Here is a 20844-nt window from a genome sequence, read left to right on the forward strand (position 1 = left end):
GGGCCTGCTCAATGCAGAAAAACCAGCAACAAGTTTTTTGTTCACCAGCCTAAAGCATGGAGGAAGGTGTGTCTTCAAGGAGAAGGGCAAGGCAGAAGTTGTTGGGCTTTTAATAAAGATAGATCACAACATACCCTTGGGGGCTAAGGTAACTGTGTTTAAATTTAGGGAGCAAACAAAACTCGTGTTGACTCCAAGTTGTAGTTATGTTTAGGTATAGATTCAGATGTAGGAACAACAAACCACAGTTGACCTTGGAAGCAGGGAGTTTCCCAGCTGAAGTCAGTCTGTTTTGCTGGATAGCCACTAGGGAGATAAAACTCCTGCAGCTACTTTGGATGAGTGAAAGGTATTTAACGCAGCCTCCTGTTTAAAAATTGCTGTAACACTGACAAGACCAAGGCTGCCTATCTTGCCTCAGACTGAGTTCACACTCATCTCTAAAGGCTGTTCCCCTCCAGCAGGGGAAAAAGAAAGTATGTTTGGATTACATGGGAAAAAAAACACCAGCGAGGAATATACCTTTCCTCTTGACTCTTGCGTTGAGTTGCAAGCATTTAAAAAACGCTTCCTGAAGAATCATAGCTCCAGAACAACTGCCAAGAGTCCTCACCTTACACTCCTCAACCGATACAAGGTATCTAGCAACTGCATAGACTCCAAGAGCATTTGTACAGCAGCGCAGCCTTCTCCCCTTCCCTGTCTTCTTTCTTTTTTGCGGGGTAAGGATACTGAGAACGAAAAATGGTTCCAAAACCTTTCTTTCTGTGTCATTTTACACTTCCTAGAAAAGTGGGGTTTGTCGCTAGTAGTGGAATTCTGGGGGAGCCCACTATGGTACCAGCAGCGCATCGGACCTTGTGCTCATAAGGATGACAACTTTTCCCAAAGATCCCATTACTGCTACACTACATTTTACTACTTTAATATGTTTTCTTTGGTCTAATTCTATTACTTTTAATAATAGTGGAAAATAATGACTAGTCAAGATGTAATCAAGTACATATGTGAATCTTGACTGAAAAACAATAAAATTCACTATGGACACAGCTCTTCTTGCACATAAAACCGAAGGGGGGGGGGGAAAAATCCCGAAAGTGTCCAGTGGAAGTTTTTCCTGACAAAAAGCCACACAATTAGGCTGTGATCCATGACTTTTGATATCCTCTGGACTTTTTAAGAAAATATTTCCAAAAATGATCTACCAGAACAGCATACGATTTGTTATGCCCTTGTTTTCTGTTGCTGAAATACAGACTGTACCCATTTCCTTGTTTTCTGCAAGATTGTAACCTTAGCACAAGTACCTAAACTCAAATAAAATATATCTGGAAATGTTTTTGGCTCCAGTTTGGAGTTATCCAATTTTAACGATGAGAAACAAGTTTTGCATTGTTGTAAAACTCTGTGGATTGATTCTCCACTTACATTTCTGCATTGCTATGCAGTGGAAGTGGCAAGCGGACCAGGTTTGGGGTTTGGGTTTTTGGTTGGGTTTTTTTGTTTTTTGTGTTGTTTTTTTTCTCATATTAAGGTCCACAAGGGAAAGGAAAATGGCTACAGTAACACTGAGATGAAGACCATTGCATTTTTTATCGTACACGGCACGTAACACAAATGACAAAGGTGTCATTCATGCTTATGTAAGGAAACATGCAACCAGACCATTCTCGGAGTGAGCACTGGCAGCCGGGAGCCGAGGTGGAAAGTCACAGGTGTACAACAAGCTTGTCTCTCTACTGCGGCTCCTGAGTATGGGACCTCCTAAAAATACACGCACTCACTTTGCTCAATTTGAGTTAGGTAGCTACCCTGAGAAATACACTCAGCTGGGATAAACCATGCACACAGGATCAATCTAAGCTTCTCCCATTACTGGGAGCATGAAAGGCAAAGAGACAAGAGTCCTCTGCCCTATCTTCCCATTATCAATCCCTCTTTAATTACCAGGGTCCAGCAGTCCCGACAGAATTAGGACAGTCTGTACAATTCCACATTATGCCTCTGCATCTCTGTCTCTTCCCCTGGAAGCTGTACCCAGGAGGTAGAGGACTCTTGCAGGTATCAGTGTATTAGGTTTGAAATCCTGGCTCCTGAGGTTGTCCAGCACTGGAATTCCATTGTTTTCAGTCTGGTCAGCTTTCTCTTGTGGTAGATAAGCCTGCCTTCTCCTTGCCTTTAATTTTAAATTTAACATATCATTAGGGATATAATTTATATTTCTTTTTTTTTTTAATATAAACTTGCAGTATATCAAGTTCTGAGTTTAGGCTACTTAAAAAAACCCAAAAAAATCACATGGAATGAATAGTCACCAATATTAATATATGTGAGAAAATATTTTAAGGTTGGAAGCAAGTCTGGGATAACAGAAACATGAACTAGACAAAGTGCAGAGCTCTGCAGTATTTTGGACACTTCCCCCATGCAGTTCTGCTACGGACAGCTATCATTTTAAGAGTTCTTGGTCTACACTTACTTGTTTCTCATGTCAATATGCAGCAGTTTCAAAGGCTTTGATAAAGCAATAAGGCATACAGGCATCAAAATAAAACTTGGAAGAGCTTTGCTAAGGAATGAGGTATCTTGAGGGGCTGGGGCATACAGCAGTTTAAGCAGTATTAAGTATCCTGTATTTCTTATTCAGTTTTAAACCAAATATTTATAAGTTAAATCAAAGCAGAGCATATCAATATTAGAAAGAAGCTTCTGCATGCAAGCAATGACACCTTTTGGAATAGGAATGTATTATGAACTATTGCATGCTACTGTTATATTAACCCATTAAAAGGAATTCTAGGCATTTTCATGGTAACATGAACAAATCCATTCTCACTTTGATTTAATTTCCCTCACTAGAGAAGAGAAAGAAGAATAAACAAAGTTTATTACTTTGTTACTTAAGTTACTTAAGGGCAAAAATTTGGTTTGGAAAATTTGTAAGGATCTACATTTTCATATAGGAAAGTCATCCCATCCTTAATTTGTCTATTTCACTAAAGACTCTGAACACTTCGAACCATGCTATTCACTAGCAAGGCAGGAGAGCAGCACCACAAGATACTCAGAACATGCCCCTGCTCCGTTGATTCACATAAAGGCTTTCCAAGTATTTGCAAGGAATTTCAGTACTTACTTCTAAACACAATATATTACTACTCTTTATCTTTCAATGATCATTTATAATGTTAAATAGAGAGTTATACTATATAGTACTCCGGTATGCATGGGAGGTACAATTGATATGAACAGTCAACTGAAGCTAACCAAGTACAGCTTTTAAAAAATTTGGCCCTTGCAATGCATTACAGCTCCCAAGTTTAAAACTAGACTATTAAGGTCTAGCAAATGGGTTGTTAAGGTGAATGAGTAAAATCAGGATTAGATACCTGGTTTATTTCATTTGGGTGTTTTTTGGACAGCTGGACAGTAACTGCATATGGATGTAACCTTAATATCATCTACTGAAAAGAAAAATACCTAGTCAGAAAGCTCTTATTTTAACTCCTGATCCCCACACAAAGTCCTTTGAAAACACTACTTACGCTTACATGTGTAAGCAGACTCAGTACAAGTGAAAAAAAAAAAAGGGGGGGGGGGGGGAGACAGAAAAAAAGAGAAAAAGAGAAAAAGAGAAAAGAAACGACATTGTATTCCTCAACAGTAATTTACATAGTTTAAGCCAGCGGCCATACCAGTCTGAAAATTCTTGCATTCCACAAAACATCACTTTTTTGAAACAATTTGCAATCATAAGCTACATCTTTTTTTCTGACACAGTGTTATTAACTTCTAACAATTTTTGAAGCAGAATGCTTTGCGCAACATCTGGCAGCGTTACCGTACCTTCTAGACCAAGGTAGAAAAGTAATCCAAGAAGTAATCAGGTTTCTCGAAGCACAAAATTTAAAGTTTCCTTAGAATCGACTGCTGCAGCGGGAAATCGTTTCTTCACACATACAGTTTCTAACTACGCACATCTTTAAGAATGACTACAGAGCGAAACTGACCCTTCACAGAGGCTAACTTTGCGGAGCAGGGCGGGAGAAAACCTCCGGCTGTGACAGGCTGCATCGCAAGGAGGAAAACTTCTGGTGGCACCGCTATTCGGAAGTCAGCAACTTCTCCTCTAACGCCGTTCCCCTCAAGCACACAGGGCCTGCTAATTTTACAAGTTCCCGAAGGCTTTTACAACCTCCACACCTGCCTCCCCTCTGCAAATTACAGGCGCAAGCAATTCGACCTCGGGCTTGTCATGAACCCGAGTGCGGCGCTGGCTGGAGGAGAGGGAAGCGGAGCGGTCCGCACCCGCTCCCGCGTGGGGTAACGCTTCCTCCGCCCCGCCGCTCCCCCCCCAATCAATGAGCTCCCCTTCCCGGCCAGCTCCCTGCGGCTGCTCATCTCCGAAACCTGAAGGAAGCGCCCCAAAACGCCTGGATTACACCCAAACTGCGGCGCAATGTTTTTTGGAAAAAAAAAAAAAAAAAAAGAGGGAAAAAAAAAAAAAGCCAAACGGGTGGGATGGGGAGGAGGGGAAGGACGGGACGGGACGGGACGGGAGGACCTGCCTGTTGGGCTCCGCAGTCTCCCACTTTACGCTCCCGGCAACTTCTCCCCGGCAGCGCCGGCTCCGCGCCGCCCCTCCTCACCCCCACGCCGCAGCCGCTCGGGGCTGCCCCCCCGCCCGCCCCCGGGGGCTGGGGCAGGTGCCCGCCCGGGACCCCCCGCCCCGCAGTACCTGCTATGCCGGGGCGGGGGCCGGGGCGGGCGGCAGCTGTGGCGGCGGCGCCGCTCCATGTGCCTGAGCTGCCCCGCGGGCGGCGGCTCCGCGCCCGGTCCCTCCCCCGCGGCTCCCGCCCGCCCTCCGCCCCGCTCCGCACCCGCGCACGCCGGCGCCCCCGCCCCGCAGGTGCCGGCCCTGGGACGGTGGCGGAGCGGAGCGGGGCGGCCGGCGGCCCCCGCGGGGCCCTTTACCTGGCGAGGTGCTCTAGCGCGGCGCCCCGCCGAGCCGGAGCCGCGGGAGAGGGGCCGGGCTCCGCGCCCCCGCCGGGCGCTGCCGGGGCCGGGCTCATGCGGCGCCAGGACTTGGGGGTCTCTCGGAGCGGCGGGCAGCGCTCAGGCACGGCGCGGCGGGTTGTCACATGCCGCCAGCTGCAGACATCCACCTGTAACGCCTCGGAGCTACGGCAAAAGGGGGTCAGACCGTCCTCCTTTATCTCAGCCTGGCCGTTCGCATCCCATGCGAAACGTGCCCCACGCTTTCCGAGCACTGGAATTTAACACCGCTGGGTCAGAGCGTAGGTAACTTACTTAAAATCGGTGGCAGAGACAGTCACTGAAATTCAGACCTTACGCTTCAGTCCACAGGGTACAGTGAACCTGACGGAAATTCCTCGTACGCTTAAGAATTAAGCGCATATACACTCTGTGTAGGGTGAGGATCTCATTTTTGCTGTGCTTCAGTTCCTCGTCTGCAAGATGAGGATAATAATACTTCCTTTCTCACATCCTATCTTTATCTGTGCTCTTGTATTACAAAAAATTAAGGCATAACTTTATGCATGCGAGTAATCTCACTGGTTTAAAAGGGATAATCCAGAGATGCAAAGTTAAGCAAGCACATAAGCATTGGAAAGATCAGGGCCCTATCACACAAGCTCTTCGGAACAGAAATTGTCTAGTGCTTACTACAAGTTTATACTGTGCAACGCAATGAGGTCTGCAGTGCTAAGCTGGGCTTCTTTCAGAACAGAAATGGCAAGACTGTACCTGGGGATTTATACCAGGCACTCCTTCCCTCGGAGCTCTGCAGACCTGTGAGCTTCACAAACCAGGGTAATATCTGGGTACGCTTGGGATGAACCAGACATACCTAGCGCTTCTCAATTTCTTTTATTTTTCACACTGTCTTTACAGAGATGCAGAACCCTCCTTTTACTAGAACTTGTAAGCAGATTGTATGGATCTGATAGGATTGAAACCTGGAGCCAAATTCTCCTGTTACTTATTCCAGAATACCTCCACATCTTCCAGCAGGTTTCATGTAGGGCAACAAAAGTATTTGATCGGTAGAATCACACACTATCATTAAAGAGAAAGAAAGAAAGAAAAGATCCACAGAAAGGTGCCACCACATGCACAGCAGTTAGTACCTTTCTTCAGGAAATCCCAAAGAGCTCTGCCTCAGAAAGGCTGGGAAATGCAGCCAGGGAGAGCTTCATCAAACCACCCTCTTAGAAAGCAGAAGCTGGTTAACTCAAGGGAATGCAGCAACTTTCCACAGATACACGTGTCCAGACATTTTGAAGTAAAAGGACTAACACTCCACCAAGGATCTGTTTCAGGAGCTGTTCGCTGCTCTCCTGTGCTCCAGCTGCCGCAGGGCCTGCAGGCCAGCAGCTCTGAGTGTGCTCCAGCCTACCAGGGGGGTTGGCACGTGTTTTCAAAGGGAGATTTCACACTGTGCAAGCCACGATTTCTCATTAAACATTCGCTAAGAGTTTTAAGGTCAGAATCAAGATGCTGGACATGTGTGAGCTGAGCCTGCTTAAGTCAAATCTTGTGAGATGTAAGCACCTTCTGCAACTCACTGTGCTTAGGTTTGTTAACAGCTCATAGGAGCTCTCAGGACTTAGATGTTCTGAAGATCCTTTTATGGCTGATGCCCTTGAGAATTGCTACGGTATAGCCATGGCAGCACGCAGATTGCTGCTGGCAGCCTGCCCTCAGGTACAGCAAGTTTCTTGCTGGGACAGCAGCAGTGGGCTGTCTGAAGGCAGCTCCACTGTCCTGGTGATGCTTACCCAAGCCTAGAGCTACTGGAAGCAGACCTGTTAAGGGATGGTTTCATATACACGCTTAGGTACTTGCCTGAAGAGAGCCAGATTCTGCAATCCTTTTCTTGCAGTATTTCCACTGACATTACTGGGAATTTTGGATGAACCAAAGTGGGTTGTGAAGGATATAAGGTAGAGCAATGTATAGCAACCCCCCAAGTGGCTTTACAGTGGTCTAATTCATTGCCAGCTAAATCTTATTTCGGAATAAATCTACTAAATAAACTTCTACATTGCTATCAGGTTTAATGTGGGAAGCATCTAACAAGTCTGCACGGTGAATGATTTCCTTCAGATTTGTTCTTAAATACGAATACTAATTGTTATTGCAGGAGGCACAATGTTTCTACTGCTGTGTGTTACCCTTCCCATTTATTGTTTTCCTACAGCAGTCTTACCAGCTTGAATCCTCAAAATGGACAGCATGCTGTATTTGTGCTGCTTCGGTCCGTTACCAGGCAGGTGATGACAATTTAAAACAAAAATTCAACAGAAAAGTTTTGCAAATTGAGACTCAATGAAGAAGTTTTAAGCACAAAGCATGCATATTTGCTTTAACAGCTGGAGTGCACCAGGCAGGTGCTCCTCTTTGCCTTTTCACCTCAAGATTTAGGTTGTAGTCCTAATTATGCAGAGAATGGCCTGGGCACAGTGTCCAGAGGGTTTGCTTGCAGGGTTGTGAATTCGTTGAGTGAATAGTTCTCCTTCAGTTTGGAAAACAGAAGTTCTGATCAAGATGAGGATGGTGAAGATTTATCACCTAAAGCGTGGTAAATTTCCAGAGGCACAAAAGGGTAGTGGATGTTGTTTTGTACAGCCAGAAATTTCCCCCAAACCCTGATTTCTACTATAATACTAATAGTGTGACCATCTTTGTTTCACAACCCTTATCGTACCTAGTCCCTCCACCTTGAGAAACCCTCCACAATGCTATTTTGCTCTCAGATGGCTCTTCGTATTTTACAGTGCCAGAAGTGCTCAAGAAAATATCATGGACCTCACAGTGAATAGTTGATCGGCAGCTATTTAAATATAACACAGGAAATACAGATTGCCGTTCCCATTCCACATAATGTCTAACATTTAGCAGATCTTCCTTTGTTTATGATCTTTGATACATTAATCTGTACTCTCAGATTTTTTAAATTTTCAGCAAAGAACAGTCACCTTTTAGCAAAGCTCTAATGCCTTTACCTTAAAAGCATCTCAAAGTTCCACAGTTTCCTCTCCTTACACATCATAGGAAATACTGCCTGTGCTACTGACATATAAATGCAAAATATCACCACCAAAATCTTCTTTCTTTCCCATCATTCTGTTCCATGTATTTTTCTCTTTGCATTGCTGTGCTGACTCCTCAGACACTGTTGCAACATATTTATTACTCACCTCTCTTTTATCTTAAATCAGCTTCCCACTGTCCTTTACCTGATCTCTCCCATCATTCTTGTTTCTCATTTACATATAAGCATTTCAGGCAATTATCTCCAGGCTTTTTTTCCCACATAACTTTTCTTCACTGACTGGCCTCCTAGAGCTCAACTACAAGTCCCTTGTGCTACCCCATCTGTGTATTTTACACTGACTTCTACCATACTATCATTTTTGAGTCACCTGTGTACAATCAGAAAGCCCCCCTTGTTTTCTACACCTCAGCCTCACAATTCTTTCTTTCCTTGTGGGCTTCTTATCTAGAGGCCAGAGAAACTCTTAGGGTCTTACAGGAACTACCACAAACATGAGATAAACAGTTGTAATAATGCAAGGAAATGTGGATGGCAGCTGGTCAGGTATGTGAGATTTTAATCTGTACATAGGTGAAAGGAGAGAAAAATTAACAGTTTGTCATCAGTGGTCTTGTTAACTTCTTTCCATTTTAGGAACAGTAAATGTGAAAAGAGGGGGTTTAGTTTTAAAAAAACAAGGTAGAAGAATATTTTACAGTAAGGTAATATAATAGTCTGAATATGACTGCAGACATATTTTGGCATCAAGGACAGGTACATATTGTATGATCAGTGACTGACCAAAGTGGAACCATGATGTTGAATGACATTTAGTATTCAGCAAGGAGCATCTCAAGTTTATATGTATCTATAAATTTGGTGGAATTAAACACACTGGTTATGGGTGTACACATACACACATGCACAAAACATTTGTGAGGGGGCATACCAAAGACATAACCAGTCCCACACATTGTATTGTATCGCTGCTTGAAAAGTGTCCCTTCTAAAACTCACTGCTCATAGCCACATCTGGACCAAAGCTAAATGCGGACCCAGGACAAATCTAGGAGCTCCCACTCACATCCAGCCTTTTATCTCCTTGTTTTGCCAGCTGATCTCTGGCATTTTTGTGGAGATCGCTCTGGTAAACTGAAGAACCTGTGGGTAGAATGACTGGCCAGTGGGCCTGCCTACAGGACAAGTGCAGTGGAGAGAGGGACCAGCCACACCACCACTCTCTTTCATAGGGAAGACACACTGTAATTATTGCTAGTTATGTTTAGGTAGCGCACAGAGGTGCTCGTTAACAGGTGTCACTTTACCACAAGCCATTCCAAGGAATTTGCTGTCTTCTCAGGCAATGTGAATTGCCTAATCTATCTAGCAAAATGGGACATTCTTGAGTACCAGCTAATGAATCTGGTTAAAGACTTGGCTACAAACAGCAATAACTGTGTGTCAGGGGAAGAGGGAAGGACACAATTTCCTTTGATAATAAGAAAGTTCTGACTACAGAAGACTAAGGCACTACTGTCAGCAACAGTAGCCTCAGCTAGGATACAACTAAAAAGTTGCAGGAACCACACTTCTGCTTTGAAGACCGCCCAGCAATTACTCTGCATCTAAAAACATGGCGTGTAGGATTTAGTCTAATGTAACTGAAAACACTGTGGCCTGTGGAAGAAAAGCTTTGCTGCTTCAGCTATTTTAAATGGTAGGTCTAGTTCATGAGCTTTTTTTCTGTAGCTATTTTCACACAGAATATACACAAAATTCAACTTCTAGTTACATCTGGAGACAACTACTGAAGTCCAAGAGTTACTCTAGATTTCCAGTGTTAAAAGTGAGAACAGAAATGCTTTAATCAGAGTTACAAATTTAAATTTAATTGAAAATGCCTCAGAACATGACTGCAGTCATTTCTGTACTAATACACATCCATAAGCCAGAACTCTGATCAGATATGAAGGAGAACATGCCAAGTCCAGTGCAGTGCAACAAAGACAATGAAGGGACTGGAGCACCTCTTGAAAGGCTGGGAGACCCAGAACTGTTCAGACTGGAGAAGAAAAGGCTCCAGGGGATCTTATCAATGTGTCTAAATACATGATGGGAGGGAACAAAGAAGAGGAAGCCAGGCTCTTCTTAGTGGTGCTCATTGATAGGATGAGAGTCAACAGGCAAAAATATCACCTGAACACAAGAAAGTACTTTTTTTTTTGCCCTGAGGGTGTTCAAACACTGGAACAGGTTTACCAGAGAAGTTGTGGAGTCTCCATCTGTAAAGATATTAAGAAACCAGCTGGACAGGGTCCTGGGCAACTGGCTCTGGCTGACCCTGCTTGAGTAGGGGGGGCTGGACAATGCCATCTCAAGAGCCTGTGATTAGAAAAAGGCAATCACCTGCTTTTCAGAAAGCGTTAAATCAACATATAAATTTTAAAACAGAAATATCCTATCATGTTAGTTCTGCTGTTACTGATCCCTTCCAAACTTGTGAATTCATAAAGTATAGCTATAGTTGTACTTCAATTTAAATTTCTTAAGTAATTTTCCTTTTGACCAAGGGTTAAAACTTTTCTATATATATAAAAGGAGCTGAATTAAGAGGGATTATCACAGTTCCTTTGTGTCATCCATTGCATCTGAGGTTCAAAGAATTACTCCCCCCCACCCCCCATCCCCTCCCCACCCCCCATATTATATCACACAGATGATGTGGCTGTCTGTCTACAGGGTGAAGATCACAGTGGTTAAGACCTAATCTACCCAGGCAGAGATGAAGTTGTCACCAAGCCTAGACAGATACTGGATCTATTCCAAGATTAACATTGTTAATCAGGCATTTCTCCACCAATAGAGTTGTGTAAGAGCTGACGAATGTTTCTCTTGAGGGACTACTGCCGAAATTAATCCTACCTGAGAAGGTGGCTGGGAATAGGAAAAAGATATAGGTCCATTTTTGTATGGCCTTAATCTTGACTTAATAAGATAAGGACATTAGAAACTCAGAACGATAGTTGAATGGTAAATGGATAGTTCATCCTCTTCCTCAACTACTCCTATGATTACTCCCTAAAAATTCATATGGACAGATTAAAAAAACCTTGAAAGTAGGTATCTGTCTGATTTTCCGACAAAGGTGAAATTAAACAAGTCTGCTGTTATTTCAGTGGTGTCTGCTAAGAAGCAGGAAGTAGTGGATAGTTGTGTTAATGAACCAATGTATTGGTCATAGAGGTTTGCTTTTTCATTTTCTTTTAATTCCATCTCTTAAAGTCTCTTGGCTATTTTTCAAATCACAAAACTGTAATGAAGTCAGATTAGAAAGATTCAGAAGTATGTTAGCCTCGATTTTCAGAAAAAGTAAACTACTAATAGTACTGCTAATACTTGAAGGACTGCACTGCTCACATGTAACAAATCCTGATTTTTTCAAGTTAATTTATTACTAATAATTATTCAGTGAAGATCTCTGAACAGTTGTGTTGGATGGTGGTTCAACATTCAATTGTTTTACTTGATTATATGAATCATATAATGTTGTTTCTGAACTGCCAGAAAGAAGCAAGAATATCCACATGCTAGTGAATCTAGCATTCATTCTGTGAAAGATTTGCTTTCACTAAACATTTCTATTAATAAACTTCAATTCAGCTTTATAATAAGTACATTCATTTGGCCCTAGAAAACAACACTGGTGTCTGTGAGGTCTGCCATCTTCTACAGATCCCACCTTGCTCAGGAGACTGTCCATTAAGATCCCTATATATAGCTAGTGATTAATTGTAATTTCTGATAATTGCTGCACACATGTGCCAAATATTCTGAGTCTGGAGAAACAAACCCATTTTAAGTAAATGACATTTCTTATCTTTGTGCCTTTCTATTCCAATGTATTTCAATATAGCTGAGAGTGTAAATCTCCTCTCTGGATTATCTTATTTATAGTTAATGATGACAGGTATGTGGTCAGAGTGCCGTTGTGGTCAGAGTGCCGTTGCGATCTCTATCACTTGTTGGAAACCTTTTTTGTTTAATAGCAGTTAAGAATTTCTGTTAAGGAATCCAAGGGGAAGTTTTCTTCTATAACAAACAGAGCAATAAAGCAAGCTCTGGAGATTAGTGCTGCAGTTTATAAGCAAGAGGCTTGGACAGTGTTCTCAGTGCAGTTTTGAATGAATCATTCAAGTCTCTGGATAAAGTAATCCATTATAAGGACACGTCTAGGGGGCAGACTCAAGCATTTTTGCCTTGACTTGGAGCTGGCCAGATTACAAGCCAGCTGTGAGCTTGTGGTGGATTAACTTTGGCTGGCTACCAGGTGCCCACCAAACAACTCCCTCACCCCCTTTCCTCAGCAGGACAGCAGGGAGAAAATATGATGAAAAAACTCATGGGTCAAGATAACGACATAGAGATCACTCACCAGCTACCAACTCCTTGATGGGGGGAGCATTGATCTGCTTGGTGGGATGGTGTGATAACTTGCATGACTGGAGGGCTGCTATGGATGGCTATAAACCCTTCAGAAGGGACAGGCAAAGAAGGAGAGGTGGTGGGGTAGCTCTGTGTGTCAGGGAGTGTTTTGACTGCCTAGATCTGAATGATGGTGACAGTATGGTTGAGTGTTTATGGATAAGAATCAGGGAGAGGGCCAACAAGTTGGATATCGTGGTGGGAGTCTGTTATAGACCACCCAGCAAGGATGAAGAAGCAGATGAAATGTTCTACAAGTAGCTGGGAGAAGTCTCAAGATTGCTAGTGCTTGTTCTTGTGGGGGACTTCAACCTGCCAGATGTCCACTGGAAATACAACACAGTGGAGAGAAAACAGTCTAGGAGGTTTCTGCAGTGTGTGTAAGACAGCTTCCTGACACAGCTGGTCAGCGAGCCAGCCAGGGGAAGTGCCTGCTTTTTACAGAGAAGAACTGGTGAGTGATGCAGTGGTTGAAGGCCATCTTGGGCATAGTGATCATGAGGTGGTAAGTTTTGATTCTCAGAGAAGTAAGGAGTGGGGTTAGCAGAACTACTACCTTAGACCTCTGGAAAGCCAGCTTTGTCCTGTTTCAGAGCCTGGTTGACAGAGTCCCTTGGGAGATAGTTCTGACGGGCCTGCAGGAGCAGGCTGTCCCTGTGTGCTGAAAGGCAAGCTGGTAGGGAACAGAGAGCTGCAGCTGGAACTCAGGGGAAAAAGGGGAGTTCACCACCTTTTGAGGAACTATAAGGATGTCTGGAGGTTATGCAGGGTTAAGATTAGAGAGGTGAGAGCCTACCTAGAACTCAGACTGGCCACTGCTGTAAAAGATAACAAAAAAATATTTTTACAAATACATTAGAAACAAAAGGAGGGCCAAGGATAATCTGCATCCTTTATTGGATGTTGAGGGGGAGTGTTGCCACAAAGGACAAGAAAAAGTCTAAGGTATTTAATGCTTTCTTTGCCTCTGTCCTGGTTTCAGCTGGGATGGAGTTAATTATCTTCTTAGGAGCTAGTGTGGTGCTGCGTTTTGGCTTTGATGTGAGACTTCTCAGTTCCTCAGGCCTTTTTATTGAAAAGGCTGGAGGAGCACAAGGAATTGGGAGGGAACACAGCCAGGCCAGCTGACCCGAACTAGCCAAAGAGGTACCCCATACCATGGGATGTCATGCCTGGTATATGTACCTGGAGGGTTGGCCAGGGCGGGCTGATCATTGCTCAGGGACTGGCTGGGCATCGGTCAGTGGGTGGTGACCAGTTTGCGTTGTGCACCATGTGTTCCTTTCTTCCTTTCCCTCTAGATTTTATTTTTCCTTTCCCCTTTCCATTATAACTGTTCTTGTCATAATTGTTATTATTGTTCTTTCTTTTTTATTCTATTTCTATTATTAAAATGTTCTTATCTCAACCCTTGAGTTTTACATTCCTTTCCAACTCTCTTCCCCATCCCTCTGGGTGAGGGGGGAGTGAGTGAGTGGCTGCATGGTAATTAATTTGCATGGTAATTAATTACCATCTGGGGTTAAACCATGACAGCCTCAGTCTTTAATAGTAAGACCAGCTTCCCCCTGGGTACTCAGCCCCCTGAGCTGGAAGACAGGGGGAAGGAGGAGCAGAACGAAGTCCCCACAGTCCAGAAGGAAAAGGTTAGTGACCTGCTGCTCCACTTAGATGTGCACAAGCCTATGGGGCTGGATGGGATTCACCCGAGTGTGCTAAGGGAGCTGGCAAAGGAACTTGCCAAGCCACTGTCTGTCATTTATTAACAGGCCTAGCTAACTGAAGAGGTCCCAGAAGACTGGAGGTTAGCCAATATGATGCCCATCTATAAGAAGGGCCAGAAGGAGGATCCAGGGAACTACAGGCCTGTCAGCCTGAAGTGCCAGGGAAGGTCATGAGCAGATCATCATAAGTGCCATCATGCATCATGTGCAGGATAGCTGAGGGATCAGGCCCAGACAGCACAGGTTTATGCAAGGCAGGTCTTGCTTGATGAACCTTATCTCCTATGAGAAGACTCGTCTAGTGAATGAAGGAAAGGCTGTGGATGTTGTCTACCTGGACCTTAGTAAAGCCTTTGATGCTGTCTCCCACAACATTCTCCAGGAGAAAATGGCTGCTCATGGCTTGGATAGCTGCATTCTATGTTGGGTTAAAAGCTGGCTAGACAGCCAAGCCCAAGGAGTGGTAGCGAATGGAGTTACATCTAGCTGGCGGTCGGTCACAAGTGGTGTTCCCCAGGGCTCAGTACCGAGGCCAGTCCTGTTTAATATCTTTATTGATGACCTGGATGAGAGGATTGAGTACATCCTCAGTAACTTTGCAGATAACACCAACTTGGGCCGGAGTGTTGATCTGCTTGAGCACAGCAAGGCTCTACAGAGGGATCTGGACAGGCTGGACTGGTGGGCAAAGGCCAGTTGTATGAATTTCAACAAGGCTCAGTGCCGGGTCCTGCACTTGAGTCACAACAACCCCACACAATGCTACAGGCTTGGGGAAGAGCAGCTGGAAAGCTGCCTGGAGGAAAAGGACCTGGGGGTGCTGGCTGACAGCTGGCTGAACATGAGCCAGCAGTGTGCCCAGGTGGCCAAGAAGGCCATTAGCATCCTGGCTTGTATCTGAAACAGTGTGGCCAGCAGGACAAGGGAAGGGATTGTGCCCCTGTACTCGGCACTGGTGAGGCCGCACCTTGAATACTGTGTTCAGCTTTGGGCCCCTCACTTCAGAAGGGACATAGAGGTGCTGGAGAGTGTTCAGAGAAGGGCAATGAGGCTGGTGAAGGTTCTAGAGAACAAGTTTTATGACAAACGGCTGAGGTAACTGGGACACAGGAGGGACCTTATTGCTCTCTACAGCTACCTGAAAGGAGGTTGTGGGCAGGTGGGGGTAGGGTAGGTCTGTTCTCCCAGATAAGAAGTAACAGAACAAGAGGAAACAGCCTCAAGTTATGTCAGGGTGGGTTTAGGTTGGATATTAGGAAAAATTTCTTCACGGAAAGGGTAGTGAAACACTGGAATAGGCTACCGAGGGAGGTGGTGGAATCACCATCACTGGAGGTATTTAAAAAATGCGTAGATGTGGTGCTTAGGGACATGGTTTAGTGATGGACTTGGGAGTCCTGGGTTAAAAGTTCAACTTGATCTCAGACATCTTTTCCAACCTAAACAATTCTATGATTCTATAATTATATGAGAAAGAAAAACACCTTCCCTCCACCCCCCTGCCTCCCAGGCTCAACTTCACTCCTGACTCTGCTATCTTCTTCCACCTGAGTGGTGCAGGAGGATGGGGAATGGGCATTGTAGTCAGTTCATAACACTTCATCTCTGCTGCTCCTTTCTCCTCACACTGTTCCCTTGCTCCAGTGAAGGGTCCCTCCCATGGGATACAGTCCTTCATGAACTGTTTCAGCATGGATCCTTCCCATGGGCTGCAGTCTTTCAGGAGTGGACTACTCCAGCTTGGGTCCCCACAGGGTCACAAGTTCTGCTGTAAAGCCTGATCCTGTGTTGGCTCCTCTCCATGGACTGCAATTGCTGCCAGCAGCCTGCTTCTGAGGTGCAGCTTTCTTCAGGGCACATCCACATGCTGTGACATAGGGTCTTCCGTGGTCTGCAGGGTGGATATCTGCTCCACTGTGGTCCTCCACAGGCTTCAGGGTGGCAACCTGCTTCACCATGGTCTTCTCCATGGGCTGCAGGGACATCTCTGCTCCAGCACCTGAAGCATCTCTTTCCTCTACTTCTTCACTTGCCTTGGTGTCGCAGGGCTGTTTCTTTCACATTTGCTCACCGCTGCTGCACAACATTTTCTACCCTTTCTTAAATATGTTATCACAGGGGTGTCATCAGTATTGCTGAAGGCCTCAGCTTTGGCCATCAGCCAGTCCATCTTAGATCTGGCTGGAACTGGTTCTGTCTGGCATGGGGCAGTTCACAGAAGGCACCCTTGCAGCATCCTCCACTACCAAAACCTTGCCACTTGAATTTAATGGGCTGGAAGACAAATAGGCACTGGTATTAGCTTAAAGATACCAGCATGTCTGTCTGACATCTCCAGCAGATGAACAGCATAGGTAGGGAACGTAGTATCTCCTACTTTCATCCAGGTTCAGGCATGCCAATTTCACACGTGAGCAGATTTTTACAGCCTGGGCTTCCAAAAAGCTGTACTTCAGATTATTTTTATCATTTGTGTTACCTGAAAACAAGTAGATGCCACTCAGGGTCTAGGAGTCCATCATGTGTGGTAGTGTGCAAACAGTTCATGACCTATAGTCGGACAATGGACAACCAACAACTACACACAGCTCAGGGAACTCAAGGAAACAGTGAGATATTATCAAGCAAATCAATAGGCTGGGGCTTGAAGCACAATGCCATTGTAGTTATTATCAAGTTTTGTAGGGATAACAGGTAAAAACAGGTGCAAGAGAGAAAATTAAGTATGGTATGTATAGACACATCCTCCCCAGCCCCACAAGTAACCAGAGAAAGATTTTTCAGAAGAGATTTTTCAAAAGAGAACAAGCAGGCAGGGGAGACTGGTCAGGGATAAAAGAACAGCAGAAGTATAGTAAGTCTTACATTAAACTGAAGATGGAGAGACAGGAGTAGATACAAACTCCCAAACCATGTGCTAAGGCAATGATGTTTCCAGCATTTTGGATGGATGTAAGCAGGACAGGACAGGATAGGCTTGTCTCTGACAAGGGTGAGAGACAAGGTGAAAGGTGACTGAGGCACAAGATGATGAGAATTTAAACGTGAATTTCAGCTATGGGCAGGCTTAGGAAGTGCCTCACCTGGGCAAAGTCATGCAGAAAGGATCCACAGCTTTCAGGCATATTTTTTAGAGGAGGAGACAATAAAGGTGGTTTGAAGGCAGGGCCATATTGTTTATTCTGGTCTGAAGCAACATGTATTATACATTCTAATTAAGGAGTTGATCATGTCAAGAATACATATCAACTGTGTAGCTTTCACAGCTTCTCTTTGTCCCATGCCTGCCCCTTCCCTGGGCGTGTCCTTCATAGCGAGTGCCCCAGGAGACTCAAGATGGAGCTGAGTGATATTAGGGTGAAATTAGCCATAAAGAAAACATTTAAATAAAAATGATTAAGCTAGTGTTAGAGCTATTATGAGACAGAAAAGAAATGTCAGAGAAAAAAAATGTGTACCACAACTGCCCCATTACACTATAATTAGTTTATCTTAGTATAATTTATGGTTAGCTATGTGTCAATGAATTCCAGCAAGAAGAAACCCCCAGGCCTGCAGCAAGGCTGAAAGATAATAGCTGGTGATGCCTGGATTGAGCAGACTTTTTAAAAGTATTCTGGGAATTCAGATGAGCTCTGTCATCAAAAATTAAAAGGAAGCAGCTCCTTCTTGTACAAGTTCATTGACATCGAACTAATTACAAACTAGGCATCTAAATATCTTCAGACACGTATGCTTAGATTTCCAATTTTACCTTGGTACAGGTTAATACTTTTAGGAGGAATTTGGAGGACTTCTCACTTCTTATATTATATAATCAGTCTAGCAGCTCTTGATAGGCATCAGCTGAGTTTAATGAAAAGTATTATTTATCTCAAGGGAAGTGAACAATTATTCCTTTTCTGGTTCTCTAACTCCCTCTTCCCTTTAGAGACTAATATTTGACTAGAAAAATAATCATTAAGAGACTTTATACTGTTAGATGGAAATCTAGCCCAGTTACCTGACTTAATGACACAAACATACAGTAATATGTATATATTGATGCCTTGAAGTGAATATCAGGATGTTTTGTCCTGCAAGGTTAATATTGATCAACATGTACAGTGTATTTTCCCTTTGGATCAATATGGCTGTTTCTTCTTAAATCAATAAGTACTTATTCTTACATAGAAGAAAAGTTTGGATCATAATTGGATAAAGGTGGGTACATAGTAAATGAGAACATTTTTCTTGCTTACCTCCAACAGTTGTGGGGCTCAGGGTTTTTTAAAAAAAAAGGTCAGACTGAACAGGTAGGATGCTGTATATGAGGTTCAGAAAATACTAGCTCTCACATCTACTGAGCTAATATAATAAACATCCACATACATGACACAGTTTTCTGACCAGAGAACAATGTTGCTTGCTGAACACAGCTGAAGCAGTCAATATTCCACATAACGTCTCTCTGCCTTTGGGTTATTTTTAACATCTTGGAGTATTCCTTCATGTGTATGCTTAAACAACAAGTACAAACATCTAGGGAATCCTGTGTCTTGTTTGGTGATTATGTATCTTCAAGCTCTGCATCCTAACTATTGTTCAGTTGCAAATGATACACTGACTTTGAAATGAGAGGAGATGAAAATTTGACCATTACTTCAGAACCTCAGCATTTTCAGAATCTGCAAATTTTCATCTTTTTTTTTCTTCTTTATTCCAAATACATGCAGATATCCTTTACTAAAAAAAAAAAAAAATCCTGCCACTTTGTTGTTCTTGTGGTTGCTGCTACAAGTTATTATTAGTAAAAAAAAAATAATAATGAAAACCCAAATTCACCATTCCTAAACTCCATCACGTAAATAAATTCCACACTTCAGTAAGGCAAACTAGCCAGCTGTGAAAGTGCTAGTCTGATCTATCCTAAGTGAGAATTTGGCCTAGTAGGTATTAGTCTGACAGCTTTAATATTTCAAGGGAAAATGCCCAGGGAAACAACAAAGTTAAGAATACTATTTAAATATAAAACCCCAAACAAACTAACAAAACCCCTTTATGGTTATTCTGGCAGCTCCTTTCTTTTTCCATGAAGTGTTTGGTGAAGAAAGAAGTATCAGAAACATTATCATATTTTGAAAATTTAAGAACAGAAATGCTTTACAAAAATAAAGTAACTCAAGATTATTAACTACATTAAGGCAGGGGAAGTCAAAAGATTCACAAACATACACATTGTTTAATATATCTTATGAATAAATGCATAACTAAGTAAAGTAACAAAACCCCCCTACTTTTATCCTCTAAAGAACTGCACTTTGGGTTCTTATTTCTCTCCTACTGCAGCAATACTTAACCGAAGTCAGAAGCTGTTTGCCAAGTCTGGCTTTTGAAGGGAAACCTCAATTTTCAATCTCCGGTGCTGCCAGGTGCAAACACCTTCCAATTCATCTGATGCATTTATGCCACTACACTGACATTTATATTCCCCAAGTGAATTAAGATCTTAATGGAATTTACATAAGTGGCAAATTAAGGTACTCAAGTTAGAACTAATTTGCCATTAGGTTGGCATTTTTTGCCAGTATGGAATTTTCAGAACATCTAAAGTAAGGCCACTGTATGGTGGTACAGGCTTCCTAAATCACTTAGGCCATTTTGTGGGAAATAGTCCCCAAAAATTTTATAGTCTGAATTTCTGAGATCTGAGTGGGAGTGCACAGGATTTAGCAATCTATGCACCCAGTCTCCCACTGAGAAGGGAGGTGGAGACTGAGTGAATGGAAAGTTGACTGTTGCTGTAAGGGCACAGCAAGAGGAAACCATCCCGCGGACACCAGGGTGACTGGGAAAGCAGTTAGGGAATTGTACTTTACTCGTTCTGAAGTCACTGCAGCAATTGGTGACCCCTGTGTACAGCTGTTTGACGAAAGCACTTCAAGTTGTAAGTGTATAACATTCTTTATATTGCATGCATAATTTCATTATTGTTAATAAAAAAGTTGAAAAGTAACAGCTTCAATTGCGCTGCACTGTGCTATTCCTGTTGACAATTTGCAAAGGTGTAACAATGGCAAATTGGCCCAGTATGACCTCTAACACTCCCAATAGCACCACTTTGCCTCCTTCAGGTCCTGCAGCTTTCCTTCACCACTCCCACAAGTATAGGAATTTTGCAATTATCTTCCTCTAATTCTTCCAGTTTCCTCAGTAACCCCATACACCATATCATCCCTCAATCTTCCTCCAGCTCATTCTCACTCTCTTTGTTACTTTTCTGTTAATCCATCTCCCCTGTTCCCATGCCAGTTCTGCAGCAGTCTCTCCCATCCTTGACTTTCCTTGCCTGTGTAGTTACCTCCTACATTTTCCTTCCGTATCTGAACACATTGAGTATACTGTCTGCAAGCACTGATAAAATTTCATGTATTCCATTTCCACCCTAGGGTGTCTAATCTAGTTTCTGCACCTTTACTCCACTGAAATTAAGAACAGCTAAACTTGGTCAGACCAGAGGACCATCTAACCCAATATTCTGTCTCACACAGTGGCCAAAATCAAATGCCTGTGAAGTGTTATCAGTACAGGCAAGGA

General features: G+C 43.4%; 1 protein-coding gene across 15 annotated transcripts in view; it reads right to left on the minus strand.

Annotated features, from left to right (window-relative positions):
• The window catches only part of IKZF1 (IKAROS family zinc finger 1), a 70779-nt gene extending 65373 nt beyond the window's left edge, over positions 1 to 5406 (minus strand). For 2 of the 15 annotated variants that reach the window (XM_056330477.1, XM_056330460.1), the window contains exon 1: positions 4011 to 4311. In XM_056330477.1, the coding sequence (XP_056186452.1) occupies positions 4011 to 4074 (64 nt within the window). In that variant the 5' untranslated portion in view covers positions 4075 to 4311. Of the gene's footprint in view, positions 1 to 3846; positions 4315 to 4564; positions 4682 to 4738; positions 4881 to 4974; positions 5163 to 5310 lie in introns of those variants that run through there. The other 13 variants (XM_056330470.1, XM_056330471.1, XM_056330467.1 and 10 more) reach the window with 12 other exon arrangements.
• Positions 5407 to 20844: the final 15438 nt, after the last annotated feature.

Source organism: Falco biarmicus, chromosome 3 (assembly GCF_023638135.1).
Source record: "Falco biarmicus isolate bFalBia1 chromosome 3, bFalBia1.pri, whole genome shotgun sequence".
Lineage (NCBI taxonomy): Eukaryota > Metazoa > Chordata > Aves > Falconiformes > Falconidae > Falco > Falco biarmicus.